The sequence below is a fragment of the Culex quinquefasciatus genome, chromosome 1 (genome assembly GCF_015732765.1).
Source record: "Culex quinquefasciatus strain JHB chromosome 1, VPISU_Cqui_1.0_pri_paternal, whole genome shotgun sequence".
Taxonomy (NCBI): Eukaryota; Metazoa; Arthropoda; class Insecta; order Diptera; family Culicidae; genus Culex; species Culex quinquefasciatus.
Window position 1 is genome coordinate 54,357,748 of NC_051861.1, and position 22,540 is coordinate 54,380,287.

The following is a 22,540-nucleotide window of genomic DNA, read 5'->3' on the forward strand; positions in this document are numbered from 1 at the left end:
TGATTCGCATTAACAAATGCTGTTGAGTGGCGAATCAGCAATAAAGGTGCCAATTTACTGCTGATTTGTGACTTTTGCTAGTACTTGATGGTTACTTGGGGGATAATGCTTATCCATTTTGGTAGCTGGGAAGGACAGCTAGGTATTATTTTACATTTCGAGTTTTGTGAAAATGTTACCGTTGGCTCGGAATTTGCAAAATAGTGCCAGCTATCAAAATGCTTATCTGCCGTGTTATCTGCCCTTTTCTCGTGTTGTTCTGTAAAAACAAGCTGTTTACAACGTGCTCGTGGTATAAAAAAAGCATTCTAACAGACGAATCTGGCTACCATCTTGACTAATTGAAAGTCAATTGACTTCGTTAAATAATTGTTTTGCATACTTTTTAATAGGAACACACTAGAGTCAGCACATTGAATTTATCTACCTGAACCACTAACACAGTTACATCACACAAGTGTTGTTGCCTCTCAGGTGAATATCTTGACCATGCCAATGTTTACAAACAAACTGAAAGTCGTTCTACAGAATTGAATATTGTGTTTAGATTATTTTCACGTATGAAAACGTAACTAAAAATGTCCAAACGTTGCTGCGCGGCTTCCTGTTTCAATTCCAACGCCAACTCAAACCGATCGCTTGAGTACTTTGGCTTCCCGAAGAGCATGGAGTAGTAAGTAAACTCTGGAAACTCGATTTCTGCCCACCATTGAAAAAACGGCTAATATCCACTTTTGGCAAAAACGAGATATTAGCACCAGGTGGTAGAGGATGTTCGAACGCATCTTCTACAACTTTTTTTCCATAAAATTATTTTTATTAGGTCCTTTTCGGTACTGGGAGTCTTCTGCAACTTGAATTTAACTAAAATAGTATTTAGATTTGGCTGCCGATGCGAAAAACCACTCTTATGGGAAATTGCCTTGAAGAAGATTTGGTGACAAACACTAAAACGCGTTTTCTCGGAATACTTGATTTGGCATAATAGCCGAATTTTCAATCATGGGCAGATTTGCGCTCCTTACTTTAGTAGGCGATTTAAAACATTTTTCTCGATGTAAAGAAACTTTCGAAAAGTTTGTAATAAGAAATCGTTTTGCCGGGGAATGCAGGGGACTAGGATTTTTATTGAACCTATCTGCATAAAATTTTAAATATAGCCCTCGAGTAGAGTAAGTGTACATTGTACGCACTTTGTATGGACACTTGTAAGAAAACGTTGGAGTGGATTTGTTATAGATTCTATAAAACAAACTCGATCTATCAATATCGAGGACCACTTTGAATTAGTCTGTTTTTGAAAGGAAGTCCGAATCTAAATTAAAGCTCAAAATTCATACTGTGTGCACCATTTGTGACTTCTGAAAGGTCAAATAATATAAATTTCCATTTATTTCCCAGTGCCACAGCATGGGCCAAAGCTGCTAGCCGGGAGGATTTGCTCGAAAAGAACCTAAATAACATCGTGAAATATTATCTGTGTTCGGAACATTTCACCAACGACTGCTTTCAAGATCCGCCCCACAACCGGAAGTTGAAGAAAACTTCTCGTCCGACTATGGTGGTCCCGATACCGACGATATTTCGTAACAATTTCGACGAGTGCGTTTCGAAATCTCTGAAGGAAGACAAAGCCGACGTCCAATTGCAAGAGCAGTTGCCCGAAGATTCCGGCGGATGCAGTTACCTCGCGGGACATCAGACAGAACTGCAGGATCCGCTGCTGCTGGAAGAGTACATTGCTTTCAACCAAGACCACGATCAAGACAGTGAGATACTGGAGGAACATTTCGTCCAGAGTAGCGACGACTTCGAATCGCTGGCGGGAAAGGAAGAAGAGTTGGTAGAGGAGGAGGACGAGGAATGTCAATTTTCGGAAGCGGAGCCTAGTCCTAACCTGTGCCGACTCTGTCTTTCGAACGGAGACAACGAGCTGCTGGTGCCAATTTTCGGGGATGGGAGCGAGATGGCGTATATTTTAGAGAGGATACTTCCCGACTATCCGATTTGTCCGGGCGACGGGTTTTCCCAGAAAGTTTGTCTCACATGTTTGGAAGATGCGACGAGATGTCTAAACACGATAGAAACCTTCAGAGCGGCACAGGAGAAACTAAAGCGATGAAAAGAGTTTTGAGTCAAATAAATTGGAATTTCTTTCATCTTTTATTAAAACAACTGTATTTTTAAGTTACATCAGATTTATAAAAAAAAAACTCGTAAAGCTATATTCCTCTTCCTTTCATTACTCTGCCCGAACATCCTCTCCTGAATTTGTTTGATGATATATGAAAAATTAGTAATCATAAAAAAATCAGTAATTTTCAAACTAAACTGGAGAAAGACGATTTTTTTTTTGTACAAAAGACGGTCACGTTAATTTCATATCAATACTAAATTCTGGTTTGTATGATTGTTGTATTGGGGGGAAACGGAAGGATGTATCGTGCTTCAATAGTGTGTAAAATTTACGTTGAATAGATAATATTTGAAAGGCTGTACAATTCTATGCCTTCCAACTAATGCAATGCAATATGGATCAACATCATCACCCAACTCAGTAGTTTGAGTTGGTTTTCATCTTTTTGCTTCGATGAATGCTGCCGTTGTTGCTGCCACCATCGTCAATGTCAGAGCTGTCCGATTCCCGGGAACTGTCGTTCATGCCCAGCCCCAGGTCACTTCCCTCGCCGAAATTTCCGGTAGCCCGAGCCTGTTCCAAAGATCGAACTGTGGATACAAAAAAAAACAAAATCAGCTGTTGAACAAAAGCTCGAAAGTTCAACATTATTCACTTTGCGTCTCCAGCAGGCTGTTCTGCCGCTTAAGATCGTCAATGTCCTGCTGGTGGGAGTTGTTCTTGCGGCGCATAAACTGAATGTACTCGGCGGCTTTCTTCAGGATTTGCGCCCGGCTTGCCTGAAGTAAACGAAAGGTAAATAGACCACATAACCCGACCGGACGCACCGTTTACCTTTTCCGAGCGTTTACTTACTTTCTCGCCCTGCAGCGACGGCACAGAGTCGCGGAGAGAAGTAAAGCTGTCCTTGATGTGGTCACGCCGCTTGCGCTCCAGGGCGTTGTGGTGGGCGCGTTTTTCCGCCTGCACGGCATTCAAGGGTGGCAAGTTTTGAGAAGAAGAAAAAAGTGTGAAGCGAAGCTAAATCTAACTAGGGAAAATTCTCATATGTTTTCTCACTTTCTACTTAACTATTTATTACTCTATTTTAGTTTAGGGACCATCCATAAACCACGTGGACACCTTGAGGGTGGGGGGGGGGGGGGGCGGTGTCGATTGTCAACGCTCCATATGAAAAGATTTTTTTTGTATGGATAATTGTCCACGAGGGGGAGAGGGGGGTTTGAGATTTCAAAAAAAAAACAAAAAAAACTGTCCACGTGGAAATGAACATGTCAACATTTTACGATGATTCAACCACATACAACAGTACAGTTCGTTCCCAGCTAGCCAACACGTCGGACATATTAAGGCCTTTAATCTACCATAACAGGCCCGTTTTTTTGTTACTAACCTTTAACGACGAGAAAAAGGTGCTTGGAAAATTCTCAAAACCCTCTCAACGCTCTCAAAACTCTCAAGATGACCGACTTCAAGCTGGCTCAGACCGTCACGAAGCTCCAGCTTTCTTCGACGGAGAAAAATCAGTTTTCCAAGCCCGTTACCAATGCTTGCATCGTAGTTATCATGGCAAGCAAACACGAAGTGTTCTAGATTTACAAGACGACATAAAATTATTTCAAAGATCCCCGGTTCGTCTGTGAACTCCAAACGGAACGAGACCGATTGATCTCGCAGCATGAAGCCGTCGAAACCGCAGCAAATTGGCGTGCCTATACAGTAGTTGTTCGGTAACTGGGCGTTGTTTAACTGGGCTGCTTTTTAACTGGGCGCTCGATAACTGGACCGTAGCCCAGTTAAAAGCAGACAAACGTCAAAAAACCAAAACAAACGGAAATGACCTAGGGGTTAATGGATGCAAAAATCATGTTCTATAAGAAAAAAAAAATTAAACTTTTATTTGATTTCAAGTCACAATCAAAGAAATATGAAAAGTAAGCATTGTAAATAAATTTGAGTAACATATATTTTTATTTTTCATCAGGAAAATATTATGCACCGTTGTTCCCTCGTAATTTTTCGTTATGCCCAGTTAGCTAGCAGCATTCGGTGACTGGGCTGCGTTCTCAGCTCAGTTACCGAACAAGTGCTGTAGTTGTTTGACTCTGATTTGTCGGATTAAAGCGGCGTATGCACTTCGGAAGGTATCGGTCAAGAAAAATTTCAAATGGGCAGCAGCGGCAGCGAAAGCAAGCCAGAGAGGGTGAAGAAAAGCCCCAAGAAATCGCTCCCTCTCCTTTGTTCTGCTGTTCGTAGAGCTGTTTCTTGACCCCTTTACTTCCAATCTGCGTACTAGCCTTAAGGTGGAAGAGACCTCCGAGACTGATGGTTTAACACCGGAGCTGTCGTCGGAGAAGGAAAAAGCACCCGGTCAGTCGCCGAGTAAACAAAGGCAACCACCCCTGGTGGTTAAGTATACCACGGCTTTTCACAAGCAATTTAGTTTCGAGCCGATATACAAACTAACCCGATTTGGAACCAAAGTGACCTGCTTCTCTGTCAAAGAGTTTGACAAGTTGCGAGAGCTCCTGAAGAAGAACAAAGTGAAATTCTACACCCACGAACGACGGAGCGAACGATCTCACCGGGTAGTTGTTCGCGGTTTAGGCTGGTATGGAGATCGGAAGGAAAGGGGTCAAGAAACAGCTTTACGAACAGCAGAACAAAGGAGAGGAAGCGTTTTCTTGGGGCTTTTCTTCACCCTCTCTGGCTTGCTTTCGCTGCCGCTGTTGTCCATTTGAATTTTTTCTTGACCGGTTCCTTCCGATGTGCATACACCGCTTTTACCTGAACTGAACCCGGAAATGGTATCTGCTGTAGAGGGATTTGTAGCTGGACGCCCTGGAGGTGCTTGCCACCAGTGCTGAAAATGTCAGGGGTCATGACGCGAAAATTGGCGACGCTGACACGATTTTTTGAGATCCATTCACTGAACCGCAAAACCGTGACATAAACAAACCCGGCGCAGTCGTGAGTGCCCTAGTTCATTGAGCAGCTGCAATGCGAGGCAGTAGTCGACCAACGCTTATTCGACGTTGCACGCACACACATAAAGAAACAAGTTTTTACGCAAAAAGTTCGTATTTATGCGTGGAAATGTAATTTTGAATATAAGTTATGGTTGTTTTAAGTGTTTTGCACAGTCTACAACCATTAATTTGTTTGAAAATAGTCAAAATAGTGTTTAAAGAGGATTTTACGAGTCAGTCATATGAAACGAATTGAGTGAGTGTAGCTCATTTTTTCACGTCTCTCATCCTCCACCAGCCGACCGGCCCAAGTCAGGCGGCAGTGGTTGAACGGACACAGTACACCCTTACCAAAAATCATGACTTTTTGAGTTCCAAATCCCACCTTTCATACGATTTTTTGAGTTCAGGTACTACAACCATAAAAATGGTTATATGGGTTGAACTGAAAAAATCGTACGAAAAGTGGGATCTGGAACTCAAAAAGTTATGATTTTTGCTTGCCACCACCAAGCGGAAGGACCTCAAGGCAGGGTGCAACAGCTGTGGGGTCCCATGCGACGAACGACTGGCTAATACGACCAAGAAATACTTTTTTCACCATCAATCGCGTCGGGTACTCCATTGGAACGGCTGGCAGATATCAAAGGCACGAAACTACGCCCAGTGAGAATTTTGGCTATGGGTTGACAACTAATGTTGAAGTTTGCTTTTTGATTTGAATACGTTCGAATTGGGTCCTAAAATAAAGCTTATAATCTATAGATTGCTGATATTATTGTTTACAGCGATAAAGCTTATTTTTCTGACTACAATGGCACTTTGTACGACCACAAAGAGTTTAAAATGGATTTTTAAATCAATTTTGAAAAATTAACCTCGCGGTCCTTCTTGACGGTAATGGTCCTACTTGACAGCTCGTTCCAAGGGGACCATAGTTGATCCATCGAAAAAATGTTGTCTTGTAATTATTATTTTTTTGCATTAAAATGAAAAAAAGTGATCAGAAATGGTTTTTGATCGTGTTTTTTACTGTTGTACATAAAAATTCACATAGGGCTTTAGTACCCAATTAGCGAGCATTCGAAGCTGCGACACTCAAATTTGAAGATTAAAGGATCAGGAATATCAAAATTGTAAGGGTCCTTATGTAAATTTGTATGTAAAACGTTAAAAAAACTCAATTAAAAACCATTTCCGATTACTTTTTTTTCATTCTAATGCAAGAAAAAAAAATTGACAAGACAACATTTTTTCGATGGTTCAACTATGGTCCCCTTGGAACGAGCTGTCAAGTAGGACCTTTTTTGTCAAGAAGGGTTGCAAAGTTTTTTTTGAAAATCAATTTTAAATCCTTTGCGGTCGGGTCATTGTGCTCAGAAAAATTAGCTTTATCTTTGTGAACAATAATATCAAAAATTTAAGCCCAATTTTAGGACCCAATTACGCCAATACAAGCGATTGCTTTTCTTTTCCCACCTTCCCCTAACTATGCTCCAAGTTACTAGAATTTTCAAAATTTAACTCTTTAGTTTTAAAACACATTAATTTAATAATATTGCAACGTGCGCATGATCTGTGGTATTCATCATTATTCTATTAAATATGTTTTTATTTTTGTGTTTGTTTTGAAGACTGGTGATTTTAACGCGAAGCAAAAATCACACATTGAAATGCGCTCTAAATACATACAAAACTTGCTCGGTCCCTCGATACATGTTTATGCGTGAAAGAGTTTCGTCTGTTGACCTTGAATCCATTACTTGAAGAAACTTATAAGCCTCTCACTTACCTGTGAGTAGAACTGGCCCCCACTGGAATTCCGCGGCTGACTCTTGGTGTTGTCCGAGTCCTCACCATCCTGTGAAAGCAAAACACAAACTTATTTTTTTCCAATCTGTAGTCGGAACCACTTTCGAAAGGCCTCACATCGCTATCTATATCTATGTCCCGGTCGTCGTCACTCATGTTGTCGTACGAGTTTCCGGCCTGGTCCTCGTAAAGGCGCATTCACAGGCTGTTCCTGGTCGCCTTTTGCTGGGTCACAAGAAGAAAAAAGGCTGCTAACTTCAGGTTGCCTCCCACACTTGTACGGAATCGCTATCGGAATAGCTTCTGCACCGGAAGCACTGCACGACTTGCACAGTTGAGAACCACAAAATTGCTTAAAATGGACGAAATTTACGATTTTCTCGGACCTTTTTTTAAGTCGCAGTTCAACAAAGAGCAAAAACGCGACACACGCACGACCACACGATGAAATTTGACAGCGAAAAGAAGAGAATGTCAAAATGGCTGCAGTGGCCGCAATGACAGTACAGTAAATAAATTAGTAGTTTATTTTAAGAGTGTAGGCATTTTGACATTAGTCAAGTTTGACGCATTCTGCAACACTCGTTCTCCCTCCACGTCAAACATTTTTATGTCAGTCAGTTTTGCATCGTAAAAAACATTTTCGGAAAAATACGCGGATAAAATCCATTAAAAACCCGTGAAAATGGTGTCCGTTCTAAACACAATCGATACTGGCCACGAAGATATGATCCACGGTGCCGAGGTGGACTACTACGGCTTGAGGCTAGCGACCTGTTCGTCGGACAATTCTGTCAAGATATTTGACATCAAAAGCGGTGCTCAAACGCTGGCCGCGGATCTGAAAGGCCACGGCGGACCGGTATGGCAAGTGGCGTGGGCCCACCCGCGGTACGGAAACATCTTGGCTTCATGCTCGTACGATCGTAAGGTCATCATCTGGAAGGAGGTTGGTCCGGGAGATTGGAGCAAATCTTACGAGTACAACAATCACGATTCTTCCGTAAATTCCGTCGCTTGGGCTCCGGCAGAATATGGGTTGATTTTGGCTTGCGGAAGTTCGGATGGATCGGTTTCCGTTTTGACCGCAAGCGTCGAGGCTGGAACTTGGGACACGAAAAAGATTCCAAACGCCCACAGCATCGGCTGCAACACGGTTAGTTGGTGCCCTGCAACCGCACCGGAACCGGCATTTGATCAAAAGTCCAGCAAGTCTAACCTAGCGGTGAAACGTCTTGCAACTGGCGGATGCGATAATTCGGTTAAAATTTGGAAAGAGGAAGGAGAACGCTGGGAAGAGGAAAAACGTCTGGAACTGCACTCCGACTGGGTTCGCGATGTGGCCTGGGCCCCGAATGTAGGCCTTCCGCGGCACCAGATTGCTAGCTGTTCGCAGGATCGCCGAGTCATTATCTGGAGCAGCGATGATCTGCTAAACTGGCAATCGACTATCCTGAACAACTTTGACGACGTCGTGTGGAATGTGAGCTGGTCCTTGACGGGTAACATTCTGGCCGTTTCCGGTGGGGACAACAAGATCAGCCTTTGGCGCGAGAACAACGAAGGCCAATGGATTTGCATTAGCGAGGACACGAACGCTTCAGGACAGTCGCATTCGCTGAACCAGACTCAGAACAATTTCGTTCCTGAGCAAAGAACACTTTAGATGCGAAAATAATTGTAGTTTTATTGATTTGGTTGTAACTTCTTTTTGAATGTGTATTCCATATAATCGATTCATTGCTAATAAACGATATATAAAACAAATGTGTGTAAAGTTTCTCTAGTTTATAAGGTTTAAGCACAGAGCATTTAATCCAGAGGGAGCAGTCCGAACAAAAGTGCAACGCGTGGACATATACTAAATTAAAAATGCTTCAGCTAGTTCCCCGCAATGGAGACAATATGCTCCATTTGCTCGTCTTATGGTGTTCATATGCTGTCGATTTTCTGTTTTTCATTGATCAGCAGGCACAGGTCAAAATTCCTTCCCTACACATGCTGATTCATTTTGGTAACGATTATCCCATTCTTTGCAAAGTTATGGAAATCGTCATTAATCAATGATTGCCAACTGGGATGTCAATGATTGTACCACAAAATTATATAAATTTTTAAACACATTTGATTTAGACCAAAAATTCTTTCAGTGGCTTCAAGAAGGCAACAACCTGCACATCCTGACGATTATTTTGGCGAGAAATTCGTTAAATTGAATTCAATACAGAGAATTTCAGAGTGATGTTCAATTTTCTTCGAAAATGATCAACGGCTTCACCTTAACTTGTTGATATTATAGTCCCACGCAAGGGGTTTCCAGCATCAAGGATTACTGACCAGTCTAAATGGAATTACCAGGATTACTGGCAATATGTCATGAATTACTATGATTTCCCAGAATTACTTGGGATTTCCAGAAACCACGCAGAATTGCTCAAATTTATAAAAATAACTTGGAATTACTGCCTAGCTTCCAGCATATTGAGAATTGGATCGAATGACAGCTGTCAAATGCACAAAACCACGTGCTTGGCAATAGTACGTCCACAGAGTAAGACAGAGTCACTACTGCCATTTGATTTTTAGTTCCACTTTGTGGTATATCGCACGCCTGCTACCAGCAAACCTTATAAAAGCAAACCTTATGGAGCCAAAAAATAAAATGACATTTCTTCGAACTGCCCGCTCTGTGTTACTCTGTGGTACGTCCATCCCGGGAATTCCCGGCACAAAATTCCCGGGTTTTTTATATGTTGTACGGGGAATTTCCGAAATTAAACAAAAATCATAATTTGGCCTGGAAATTACATTAGTATTACAATTAATAAGTTTAAAGTTTTCTAAAATTTACATAAATTGGTACCATTTAATTTGTTGTCATTTTTGATTTTAGACATCTTAAACCAATTTTCAAGCTGTTTTATTCATGTCATATAGAAATAAATAAAAAATAAATATTTATAAGATACTTATTTAATTTGAATTAGAAATGTGGTGCATATAAAATTCAAAGCACAACAGAGAACAGCAAAAATTTGTTTAACACTGGAACGCCCAACGCATGTCCAACTTACACAGACGCCCAAGCCTCCCAAAAATGGAGGAACAGTAACTTCAACTCACTGGTTCTCAGGCATTACTCAACCAATCAGGACAATTCTTGTTTCCAGTGATTTGTAAGAATGTCTAGATCCTAAAATTGTGCAGAACTTAATTCGATCAATTCTGTAATTTTTGCGATCAAAAACATCGTTCCACCTTTTTTAAAACGACTGCCGCCGCGGAATTTTTGGCGATTTTTTTTACAAGCGAAAAAAAAGTTGGAACGATGTTTTTGATCGCAAAAGTTACAGATTTGATCGAATTAAGTTCTGCAAAGTTCTATAATCATCTAAACATCTAACAAATCACTGGAAAGAAGAATCATCTTGATTGGTTGAGTTATGCCCGAGAACCAGCGAGTTGAAGTTACCGTTCCAACTTTGTTGGAGCCTTAGGCGTTGGAATGTTAAGCTATCTAAAAACTGCTATCCTTCTTTAGATTGATATTAATAGTATTGAGCTAATTCTATAAATTTAAAGCTTGACAAACATAACAAATATAAAGAAAACATAGATTTTATGACTTTTCAAAAACTAAAAACTTCCGGGAATAAATAAATATTTTCCCGTTTTCCGGAAACTCAAAACCTGGGAAAATTAGACGTCCTGCTTGGAAATCATCGAACAATTGGGTAAATATCAACATCATTTTGAAAACTGATTTTGGCGTTCGAGTGCATTTAAAATTCAAAGCACAACAAAGAACAAAAAAAATCTTCAAAACTATCTAAAAGTGCTATCTTTGTTTAGATTGATTTTAATAGTATTGTGCTAATAGTTTGATTTTAAAAACATAACTAATATAAAGAAAACTTAGATTTCATGACATTTTCAAAAATTTCCCGGGATAAAAAATATATTTTTTCCGTTTTCCGGTAAACTCAAAACCCTGGAAAATTGGACGCCCTACTTGGAAATCATCGAATAATGTGGTAAACATCAACGTCAGTTTGACAACTGATTTTGACGTTTGAGTGTTTTTCATCCGAATACATTTGAATTAGAGAGCATCCAAATTGGCGGACATTTCGAATCCGCTCTGTACTTCTTACAACCATAAAAGCATCAAGGAAAAGCAAAATGCATTCTGCCGATTTACCTTTTAAGAATTACTAGTAGTTACTTGAATTAATGGGAAATACACGAATTACTGAGTAACTATGGAATTACTCGAATTACTACGGAACTACTAGGTAATTCCAGAATTATAGGAATTACTGCAGAATTGCGGAGTAATTGGGTCCTAAAATGAAGCTTAGATTGCTGATATTATTGTTTACAGCGATAAAGCTTATTTTTCTGAGTACAATGACCCTTTGTACGACCACAAAGAGTTTAAAATGGATTTTTAAACCAATTTTGAAAAATTAACCTCGCGGTCCTTCTTGACAGAAATGCTCCTACTTGACAGCTCGTTCCAAGGGGACCATAGTTGATGCATCGAAAAAATGTTGTCTGGTCAAAAAAAAAATTGCATTAAAATGAAAAAAAGTAATCAGAAATTGTTTTTAATCGTGTTTTTTACCGTTGTACATAAAAATTTACACAGGGCTTTAGTACCCAAATCTGGAATTACTGAATTACTTACTCAAAATCCGAATGATCCCGTACTAGCTGTAACTTTGGTTTCATACATGAAAATTAATAGGAATTATAAAAGGTTTATCGAAATTATCTTTTTAACAGTTATTTTTTATTATTTTATTATTTTCTGAAGTATGTTTTCACAAACAAGAATCATGGAATTACCAGGATTACTGGGATTATTAGGAATTACCAGGATTACTCTGGAATTACTCAGTAAATCCGGAATTACAGAATTACTTGCTCAAATTCCAAGTAATTCCGGATTAGTGACCAGTCTGACACGATGCTGGAAACCCCTTGGTCCCACGCAGAAAAATGTTTTGTAGAATCAGCCTGTACGAGGTTTGATTCAACAAAATTTTTGCATTGAATCAACCCTCAGATTTTGTTGATTCAAATCGGGGTAATTGGGCACTAAAGCCCTATGTCAATTTTTATGTTCAGAAAATTGTCAATTTCTTTGGCTCCAAATGTACTTTCTCCTTAATCCCTTCCTTGCCCTGATACGAAGTGTAAAACTAACAGGATATCGTTACCAAATAAATTACAATTACAATTATGTACAACGGTGAAAAACACGCTTAAAAAACATTTTCTGATCACTTTTTTTCATTTTAATGCATTTTTTTTTGGCAAGACAACATTTTTTCGATGGATCAACTATGGAACGAGCTGTCAAGTAGGAGCTTTTCTGTCAAGAAGGACCGCGAGGTAAATTTTTCAAAATTGATTTAAAAATCCATTTTAAACTTTTTGTGGTCGTACAAAGGGTCATTGTACTCAGAAAAATAAGCTTTATCGCTGTAAACAATAATATCAGCAATCTATCTGCCCTTTTAATTTCAATATTCTGCTTTTTTAAGATTCGGCGGGAATTTTAAATATTTTTATACCCAATACAAAATTATTATAACGTATGTAATTATCAGTCGCATTCAAAATGGAACATTACAATTCTTTGATTTTTTCATCAAAACATATCCAGATTTTTAAGCGAAGATGGCGTTACGAATGGTGCACGCCCGAATTGTCAAATCACGCAGTGATACCAACATAACAAAAAACTGTCACATGGCATGACAGCCACACTTTTTTTCTAATGTTGGTACCACTGCGCGATTTTGACATTTTGGGCGTGCACCATTCGTAACGCCATCTTCACTAAAAATCTGGATTACAAAAGCACCGCGCGAAGAAACGTCAAACGCAATCTTTCCGTTTCTGTTACTTTTCAGCTGCGTATCGCTTAAGAAAAATCTTTTAAAATCAAATAAAAGGCAAATATCAATAAGTAATGACTATGTATATTTATTTCAATTCAATGTTGTCAATTCAATTAAATGACTACCCTTATTTTGAAAAAAATAATCTGATTTGTTTCAACAAAAATCTGATTTGAACGTACTTTCCGTCAAATTTTGATCAACAAAAAACTGCGTAGATGCACCCAATTGGATCCTAAAATGAAGCTTAGATTGCTGATATTATTGTTTACATGTGCATCTACGCAGTTTTTTGTTGATCCTTATTTTGAAAAAAATAATCTGATTTGTTTCAACAAAAATCTGATTTGAACGTACTTTCCGTCAAATTTTGATCAACAAAAAACTGCGTAGATGCACCCAATTGGATCCTAAAATGAAGCTTAGATTGCTGATATTATTGTTTACATGTGCATCTACGCAGTTTTTTGTTGATCAAAATTTGACGGAAAGTACGTTCAAATCAGATTTTTGTTGAAACAAATCAGATTATTTTTTTCAAAATAAGGGTAGTCATTTAATTGAATTGACAACATTGAATTGAAATAAATATACATAGTCATTACTTATTGGTATTTGCCTTTTATTTGATTTTAAAAGATTTTTCTTAAGCGATACGCAGCTGAAAAGTAACAGAAACGGAAAGATTGCGTTTGACGTTTCTTCGCGCGGTGCTTGTTTGTAATCCAGATTTTTAAGTGAAGATGGCGTTACGAATGGTGCACGCCCAAAATGTCAAAATCGCGCAGTGGTACCAACATTAGAAAAAAAGTGTGGCTGTCATGCCATGTGACAGTTTTTTGTTATGTTGGTATCACTGCGTGATTTTGACAATTCGGGCGTGCACCATTCGTAACGCCATCTTCGCTTAAAAATCTGGATATGTTTTGATGAAAAAATCAAAGAATTGTAATGTTCCATTTTGAATGCGACTGATAATTACATACGTTATAATAATTTTGTATTGGGTATAAAAATATTTAAAATTCCCGCCGAATCTTAAAAAAGCAGAATATTGAAATTAAAAGGGCAGATTTAGTTTTTTGGTCGAAATGGAGTAATTAAAAAAAGAAGTTGTCTTTATAGATGTCGGCCATCGTGTCACCAACTATTTATTGCTAGTACCAAACAGCTACCTCTGGATTATGAGTCCCCTGCGCTGTCCGATTGATCCACACTCGCGGGTCCAAAATGAAGTAAATCGGAGTGAAATTAAACTTGACAATAATCATACAAATATCGATGTTTTTACTAAAAATACAATAATAATCAGAAATTTTGAAATCAAACCAAACAAACAATTCAAAAATATGAAAAACAAACATTTTCAAATTTCAAATAACTTTTTTTTTGAAATAATAAAGAAAATTTCAGCAAAAATCTGAAATTTGGAAATTCAAAATTGAAAAAAATGCAGTATTGAATAATAATTATAATATTAAAGTTTTTATAAATTCAATAGCTCAAAACTGTTAAAATTCGAAACGAATGTACAAGTCTGAATTCAAAAAGTTTGAAAATATATAAATTCGTAAATACAAATTTCCGAAAACCTTGAAATTATAACAATCAAAAACTCTATTTCTTCCAAAGTTTAAAAAAAATTAAGAGTTTGGAAATTTAAAAAAAAATAGAATTGAAGAATTTAAGAATTTATGAATTCTGGAGTTTTTTTTTTTTAAAAAGGACCAATAAACCAAATTTTCAATTTTTGCTTTTTGGGTGTTTTTTAATACCCCTGACTCAAGGTGGTTCTAAAAACACCCAAAAAGCAAAAACTGGAAATTTGGTTTATTGGACTTTTAAAAAAAAACTCCAGAATTTAAGAATATAGGAATTTAAGAATTTAAGACTTTAATAATTTAAGTATTTAAGAATTTAAGAATTTAAGAATTTAAGAATTTAAGAATTTAAGAATTTAAGAATTTAAGAATTTAAGAATTTAAGAATTTAAGAATTTAAGAATTTAAGAATTTAAGAATTTAAGAAGTTAAGAATTTAAGAATTTAAGAATTTAAGATTGTGTTATGTTTTTGATATTGAATATTTTTAATTGTATGGTTATTTCCAAAATTTTCTGCCATTTTATTCTAACAAAATTCTAGTTGGGCCTGTCAACCTGTCAAACAAAAGGCTACATAAACCTCGTGACGAAAAAAAAGCAACAAGAAAAAAGCGCCATGTACATTCGGCCAAGAAAAACGAATCATAACAAAGCGCCCCCCTCAGTGACAGCAGGGTGATATCGACGTTGGTGATTTCAAAAGAAGTTATGTTTGTTTTTTCTCAAATAAAATTACGGAAATAATGTTTTATTGAATATGGATGATCAAGTATCAACAAAAGCAACGTTTTTCATCGTTTGTTATCATTAGAACATCTTATTTTGCTTTTATATAAAAATGGTAATTGAAAATGGATGCTCAACATTCAAATGCGTTTTTCTCAAAACGCATGGTTTGTACATGATGCTTTTTGAAATGTTGGCGTCGAAATAGAAGAGAAAATTGACAAGATGGCGGTAATTTCATTCGCCACAAAACGGTTTGGCGAAAATGACGTCATTTTTGTCAGATTATATCTGCTAGAATTTTCTAGTAAAATTCTAACAGCATTCTGGCAGGCCTGCTAGAATTATTCTAGCAGGATTCTGACAGAACAATCTCTGCTAGAAATTTCCGTGACCGGGTGGGTGACTGGCACAAAAATCAACCGGTTCAATCGGTTGAACCGTGCACGACCGGTTTGTGTCATATTCGCCAGAAATCATGGCAGAAATCTGAGGTAAATCTGGGGGAAATTCTGCCAGATGGCTGGCGCAAGCCCCCAGACGAACGCCAGAATTGTGTCCGCCATTTCCGATCGGGTAGTCTCGATAACCCGGTCGGAAATGGCGGACGCATTTCTGGCGTTCGTCTGGCCATCTGGCAGACCCAGACAGAAACGGGGGGCGCCTGGCAGGCGTTTTGTCTTGGGCACTGCGCTTAGCTGCGCAAGACGTCTGGCAGATTTTCCCCCGACTGACCCAAGATTGTAGCCAGAATTCTGGCGAATATGCAACAAACCGGTCGTGCACGGTTCAACCGACTGAACCGATTGGTTTTTCTGCCAGGCAGCTGTGAGTTATTCCGCCAGATTTGTCGGGCGTCACGCGAAACCTGGCTAAAAGAAGTGTGCCAAGTGTGTCTGAACTGCACGACAAACGTCCGCCTGCGCCAGACACTCAAATTTACCAGATTATTTTCCGAGTGGGGCGGCACGTCCTTTCGAGGCTTATATGCCGCGTGTTTTTTTCGGGAATACGCGCAATATATTCGTATGAAAAATATGTAATCAGATACGTGGCTCTCAGTTTGCGTGTATACTTTTTGTGATTTAATCAAGTGTGTAAAACATAACAATGATGGCCTATCTACAATCACTTAGCTTAGAAAATTTCACTTAGATTAGGAATTTGAATCAATGGAAATGAAGCCGAGCTTCTACAATGGAAAAGTAATCAAATTAGAAACTGACGTATGGTTTGAAAAATTTCAAAATCTACGGTAAGTTGACGTTTCAATATCAAAGGTAAACAAACAACTGCATAGCAACGTATATCAGCCCAGCAAAATTTCTAAGTTGATTGTGGATGACGGCCGTAAGTTGCGTACTTTCCTAAGTAACTACTTTACTTAGATGTTCTAAGCTAAGTGATTGTAGATAGCCCATGACCCTTCCACGATAAACGTGCAAAGCGCCGAGCGAAACGTCGAATTCGCGCGGCGAAACATTTTTTCCCCTCAATCTCAGTGACCGTTGACAGTTTGTGGTTGGATTTTTGTTTTTGATTCAAGGGAAAAACGAAGCTTATTTTTGAAATCTACAACGTTCTACTGGGACATAAATTGTTTTAATCTGCGGAAAACCATGCACTGACCGCTATGGACAAAGCCGGAGTAAAAATGCTAATCAATGATGTGGAAAACAAGGAAGAACTGTTCAACATCATTGTGAGCGAGTTGCGCAGCCATGGAATTAAATATCGCAAAGAAAAGCGGTCAAAACCGGGCCAGGTAAAGGAGAAAAAAGTTGTAGATTCTTCTTCTTGTTGTTTATCTAAATTATTGTTGTTTTCAGGATAAACTCCGGTGCCGAAGAATTTTCAACGTCCCGTTACATACGCTCGAGTTGACCGATGTCATCCTGGCCAATGGGGGAATCGCCCAGGTTCCGTTGTTTGTGTCCGACGCCTGTCAACGAATCCTGGAGCAGGTTCATACAGAAGGACTTTTTCGGAAGGCCGGGTCATCTAAGCGGCAGCAAGAAATTAAGGTTAGTAATTTTGGTTTGTTTCTGTCGTGAAAATTCCTGTAAACTATTTTATTTCACAGGCGAATTTGGAATCTGGAATTCCGCTCGGAAAGTCGCATCACGTAATCGACGTCGCCAACATACTGAAAACCTTCTTCAGAGACCTGCCGGAACCGTTGCTTCCGACTGGTAACATCCAAGAAGCACTAATCCGATGCCTGCTGGCCGGCGAACAAAAAGTTTACGATCTGATGATAACGTGCCTGCTGTTGCCGCCGATAACCCTAAATACGTTGGCCTTTTTTCTTCAGTTCCTGCACACCGTTTCGCTGAATTCGGACGTCAATAAAATGACCGTCGAAAACCTGGCCATAATCTTGACCCCGAACTTGATGCCGATCGCCGAAATGATTCAGCAACGCTTGACCAGCCATGTCAAGGTGATTCAGCTGTTGATTGAGAATTCGCACCAAATTGGAGTAATCCCGCTGGGAATTCTGGAAAAGCTAAACGAAACGGTCAGCGTGGTGGTGCGGTCGACCGATTCCAGCATGATGACCGGTGGAGGCAGCAGCAACACCGACAAGAAAAAGAAGAAACGCCGCAGCGGATCGCTAACGCGGATGATTCACGGTCTGATGAAAAAGGTGGGCGCCAAGGGATCGTCCGAGTGCCTGGACAAGACCGATGAACATCCCGATATGACGATGGCGATCGCTGCCACTCCGTGCCTTAACAAGTCCTCCAAGAAGCGCAAGGTCGTCGACGGGATGCCGTTCAGTGCCAAGAAGAAGTAAGACCGTTTGAAATACGTAAGAAATCTGAAATTAACGGTTCTCCTTTTTTCAGGAAGGAAGTCGTATCGTCGCTTCCGGACAATCAGGAAATTCTGCCATACACACCGATTGCAATAATGAAGTAAGTCTGGCAATTTTAAAAGTAATCAATTTTTCACAATCACTTTCTAAACCTTTCAGAGAAACGAAAAAGTCCCGTTTGAGTCTGGGAGGACACAAGAACAAACAGGCTAAATCTGCCAACCAGCAGCTGCTAGTTCCAAGCACTTCGACCACATCGATCGCCGAGAAACCGGTCATGGAACGGCGCTGGAGTGTGGTCGGCGCTCCTTGGAATCGAAGCAAAAAACGAGCGGCCAATGTGCCGGCCACCAAAACAGCAGAAGTCGCGGTAAAAACTGACGATGATGCGTCTAATGTGTTGGCCGGACTGTCCCCGATGGTGTCCCTTCCAAGCTTTAGCATTTCGGACGCCGATACGGAAGATTCGGTGGCGGCGCGAAAGTCCTTCCTGAAGGGAAAAGCACTGTTCAACGATGACGACGATGGCAGCGGCCGTGATCACGAAGACGACGATAAATATCTGAGGAGCGAATACGAGGCCATCAAGGAGCGTGTGAGCGCGATAGAAACGCGCATTTCGCAAGAGTTTGGAAGCATAATGGGGACCGTTGACCGCGTTGAGGACCAGTACCAGCAGACGCTTGAGCAAACCATTCCAATCGAGGCAAGCTGCACGAGTACGGATCAACTGGCGAAACGGCTGAGCCGGGAGTTGAAGATTCGCCGAAGTTCCGAGCACAAAGTCATGCGGTCGCCGAGTGCGCGAAAAATTGGCACAATCCGACGGCGTTCCCGGGAAAACGTACGACTTTCACGCAACCAATCGTGGCATGTTGCAAGTTCTGTTACGGGCGGAACCGCAAAATCGATACCACCTGTCGTCGTTTCCGATTTATCCTTTTACCCCAAGACGAACCTGAAACGGGGTCGTCCCAACACGATCCAAACGGGACTCAAACATATGGAACTGAGCCCGGTGAGGCGGCCGGAAGAAGACTCAGAACAGAACTCAACCGTGGTTGTGGGACAAAATTTTACCGATGAAGAGAAGCAGCAAGACGAAAAATGGACCTGCGCCCAAAACTTTTTCAACTCGCCGAGCAGCCAATCGAAACTGGATTCGTTTATGGACAGCACCACGGCCGATGAAGTGTTCAAGACACCGGAGGTAACGACGGTGCCCTCGCGACGTACTTCGCTCCGCCCGGCGTCCGGCTCGCACAAGAAAGCTTCCACCCCGAGCTTTGTAACGAGGATTGAGTTAAACGTTGCCAAAACGCCCATGCTGCCGCCCGAAATACCTCCGCGTAAAACACCCGTGAAGACCCCGATGTTGCCACCGAAAACACCCGGCCGAACGGAATCATCCGCCGCGCTCAAGACCCATTTGACGCCGCTGCAAGAACTCCAATCGGGACGGGCATCGATAGCGCGGCTGCGAAGCCAAAATGCCGGAATGGTCATGGCCAAAGCGAAACTTTTCGACGGAATGGTCACCAGCGCAAACCGTTCGGGAGCTCAACCGGCCCAGCTCGACCCCAGACGCCAGAGCAATCGGTTCGTCGTGAAGAAAAATCCCGACGGCAGTCAGCACATCAAACCGTTGATGCTGGTCCCCGACAAAATTCAACTCCGACAGGTGCAGAAGGTTCGCAGCTCGAGCCACCACAACGTGAAAAGTCCCCGCCGAAACACACCCCATAAACGGACCACCACAAAGTCACCCCACGGTGGCATCAACCGGCGGGACAAACTGCGCCTCGTCGCGGCCAAGTCCCCGGGCTTCCACTCGCCGAGGGTCCTCAGCAAGCTGCAGGAAAACCCGGACATTAGCGTGTGCCTCTCGCCGAACTTGTACGACCTGGACAACAAAACGCCCCACGCGAAGAAACCAATCATGCGGAACTCGCCCCGCCGGATCGTCGGCAAAACCCCGCAGGGTCGGGAAAATCGGCTCGCCGTCGTCGGTCAGCGGAAACAGACGCCGCTGAAGGGATCCAAACTGGCGATGGCTCCTGCTTCGACCTCGTCGCCGTTTTCCCCTTCGTTACGGAGTGACAAGGGACGTTGCGAGTCGCCTAGACTGCTTGCTGCCGCTGCCAACTCGGCGGTGCGGCGGTCATCCAGCGTGCATGCCGCCATCAGACCTTGAAGTGTGGTCTTTCTTTTTATACTATTCTTACGAGTGAAAATAATGTGGCATTTTATAGTTGAAGACCGACTTTGTATTGACAAGCGTAGTGTAGAACATGCCGAGAGGCACATAAATGCTGAAATGATTAATAAAATTTAAAGAAACTTTTAACGTGACTAACCAATCAATACTTAAAAATAATTAAGATTATGCTGTACGTAATCAACCGAAAATCAACCGTAAATCATTCGCAGCACCTTCCGTTGGAAGTCTAGGGAGTCTAGGCAGTTTCTATTACATTCCCGGCATCGTGCAGCATTGCACTCGATCAGATGTCAAGGTTATCCGTAACCCGAAGAAGGCGCAATAGAAGCGGGGGTACGAGTCCGTAATAACTTTGCTGGTGTCGTTTTTGGTAGATATTAACAATCCCTCGTACACGAGCTTGTTCACATTTTCTAACACATCCTCTTATGTAGATTGTTTTCGTCTGAATCATCCGTCGTGCTTGCGTCTCCATGTCGGTGTAAACTCTTCTTAACGTATACAGGTTTTTTTTTTGTCACTGTAATCAACATATGTAAGCCAGTTGTTGAACTGCCTTGTTGCAAATCGTGCCTCTCGTGTCAATTGCCGCTTTTCACACAACCCCCTAAAGTCGATCACATCACACGATCCAAGTAGCCCTTGACCAGCCGAGTCAGTCTGGCCGGAGATTCATTCTCGAATTTTGAGATGATGCCACGGTATTTTCCGCAAGTTATCTTAAACATATGCATCCAGTCAGGACATACGAGGCCATCAATCCAGTCAACCGGTAATTTCCCACCTCGCAAATCTATTTATGAAATCATCAATTTAAGCAGTCCAGCTTCTTCTTTCTGGCACGAACCCAAGTTCAGTCACAATCTCACAATATTTGTTTATGGTGCACAGCTAGAACGGTGACAAAATGATAATTTATAGCCGATTCAGAGAAAAATGTCCTCATTCTGCTAAGAAATCAAGGGTTGGCTTGAGACATTTGTCTCTGTAATAGCAATAACTCAAATTATAGATGAACTTGACTACAAAATGGGAACACATCAGACAGATATGCTTGGAAAAAAAATCAATACAAACTAAGGGCTTTGTTTAACTCGATCGATTGAGATGGTTGCTTAAATATTGCGATTACAGAGACAAATGTCTCAAGTCAACCCTTGATTTCTCAGCAGGATGAGGACATTTTTCTCTGAATCGGCTATATTGCTATTACAAAGACAAATGTCTCAAACCAACCCTTGATTTCTTAGCAGACTGAATGTTTACATTTGGTTCATTGGTTATTTTAAAAGAAACGCTCAGATCTTTGGATAATTTCAACGGGAAGCCCCACAAGAGTTGCGAAAGAAGAAACAACTTTTATTTAAAAAAAAAACACACAATCATCCACTTCAAATTCCTCTCAATTGCACTTTAATCAGTTTCGTCGTTGAAGAACATGTCGAGCAAATCGGCATTTTGACACTGCTCGCCCTCGAGGCGCTGTGGATTTTTCCATCGGATCAAGGTCGGAATTACGCTGAGATGAGTGTCGGTGTCCTTGCGGAATGGGTTCGTCATATCCTTCCACGTTGGCCGATCACCCACGTCAACGTAGATAAAGTGTGACTCCGCCGGAGCCTTCTCTAAGGCGGCAGCGATGAAAGGGGCGGCTGAAATGGATTCCAGTTAATCTACGAACGATCATCAGGGGGATTGTTACGAACCATCGACGCAATCGCTACACCAGCTGATTCCACTGTCCATTTTTGCTCCGGTGAAGAGGATATTGATGTCCTGACCATCGGCCTTAAAGTTCTTCATGAAGTCGACAAAGTTTTGAAAACCGGCTACGTAGTGTTTTTGGACCATGTTTGCCACCGCAGGTTTCACTCTTCGCGGTCAATACTCTACTAATACAATGTCCAGCTATCGGCGATAGTGGGTGAGATGGTGATAAGACTAAACAAACAAGTGGCCGAAATTGGTTCGAGTAGCTTTGTACCTATTACAAAAACCGATATGGAAGATGCAAACCAACTTGATGGATGAGTCGCCGCTGAAGCTCAGATAATAGATTTTCTGTCGCTGTGTGTATTTATACATTCGCATTTATAAACAGTCATGTTTCGTTTGGTACGGTCAGACGACACTGCTTAATTGGAGCCTAACATTTCAAAAGGGCACAAAACTTTTGTAAACAATAATGTATCCCTTTCACTCAAATGACAGTTTGTATAAGGTGTGAGAGGGATACACTCTTGTTTACAAAAGTTTTGTGCCCTAATGAAATGGAAAGCACGAATTGATAACTCGATTGATAAGGTCAGGAACCGTGATGCTTACGAATGTATGTACAA

General features: G+C 40.9%; 5 protein-coding genes across 6 annotated transcripts; 3 read left to right on the forward strand and 2 right to left on the reverse strand.

Moving 5' to 3' along the window:
* Positions 1–487: 487 nt before the first annotated feature.
* LOC119766896 (THAP domain-containing protein 1-like) lies at positions 488–2,225 on the forward strand. The gene is made up of 2 exons (XM_038253288.1): positions 488–673; positions 1,402–2,225. The coding sequence occupies exons 1-2, from the start codon at positions 579–581 to the stop codon at positions 2,120–2,122; spliced, it is 816 nt and encodes a 271-aa protein (XP_038109216.1). The 5' UTR covers positions 488–578; the 3' UTR covers positions 2,123–2,225.
* On the reverse strand, positions 2,187–7,379 carry LOC6034744 (protein max). Of its 2 annotated transcripts, none has more exons than XM_038253297.1 (5): positions 7,036–7,379; positions 6,899–6,967; positions 2,972–3,100; positions 2,793–2,916; positions 2,187–2,727 (listed from the first exon to the last, which is right to left on the reverse strand). In XM_038253297.1, exons 1-5 carry the CDS (start codon positions 7,114–7,116, stop codon positions 2,555–2,557), a joined length of 576 nt encoding a protein of 191 aa, XP_038109225.1. In that variant the 5' UTR covers positions 7,117–7,379; the 3' UTR covers positions 2,187–2,554. The 2 variants fall into 2 exon arrangements, with proteins under 2 accessions (XP_038109225.1, XP_038109234.1); XM_038253306.1 differs by having other exon boundaries at positions 2,993–3,100; positions 7,036–7,378.
* Positions 7,380–7,486: 107 nt separating this feature from the next.
* Positions 7,487–8,685, forward strand: LOC6034743 (protein SEC13 homolog). Its single transcript, XM_001844970.2, has one exon. The coding sequence runs from the start codon at positions 7,604–7,606 to the stop codon at positions 8,582–8,584; it is 981 nt and encodes a 326-aa protein (XP_001845022.1). The 5' UTR covers positions 7,487–7,603; the 3' UTR covers positions 8,585–8,685.
* A 7,909-nt stretch (positions 8,686–16,594) lies between these two features.
* On the forward strand, positions 16,595–20,336 carry LOC119765569. Its single transcript, XM_038249707.1, has 5 exons — positions 16,595–16,924; positions 16,989–17,183; positions 17,243–17,955; positions 18,012–18,080; positions 18,140–20,336. Exons 1-5 carry the CDS (start codon positions 16,793–16,795, stop codon positions 20,172–20,174), a joined length of 3,144 nt encoding a protein of 1,047 aa, XP_038105635.1. The 5' UTR covers positions 16,595–16,792; the 3' UTR covers positions 20,175–20,336.
* A 1,170-nt stretch (positions 20,337–21,506) lies between these two features.
* LOC119765570 (thioredoxin domain-containing protein 17-like) lies at positions 21,507–22,234 on the reverse strand. Its single transcript, XM_038249709.1, has 2 exons — positions 21,908–22,234; positions 21,507–21,853 (listed from the first exon to the last, which is right to left on the reverse strand). Exons 1-2 carry the CDS (start codon positions 22,050–22,052, stop codon positions 21,615–21,617), a joined length of 384 nt encoding a protein of 127 aa, XP_038105637.1. The 5' UTR covers positions 22,053–22,234; the 3' UTR covers positions 21,507–21,614.
* Positions 22,235–22,540: the final 306 nt, after the last annotated feature.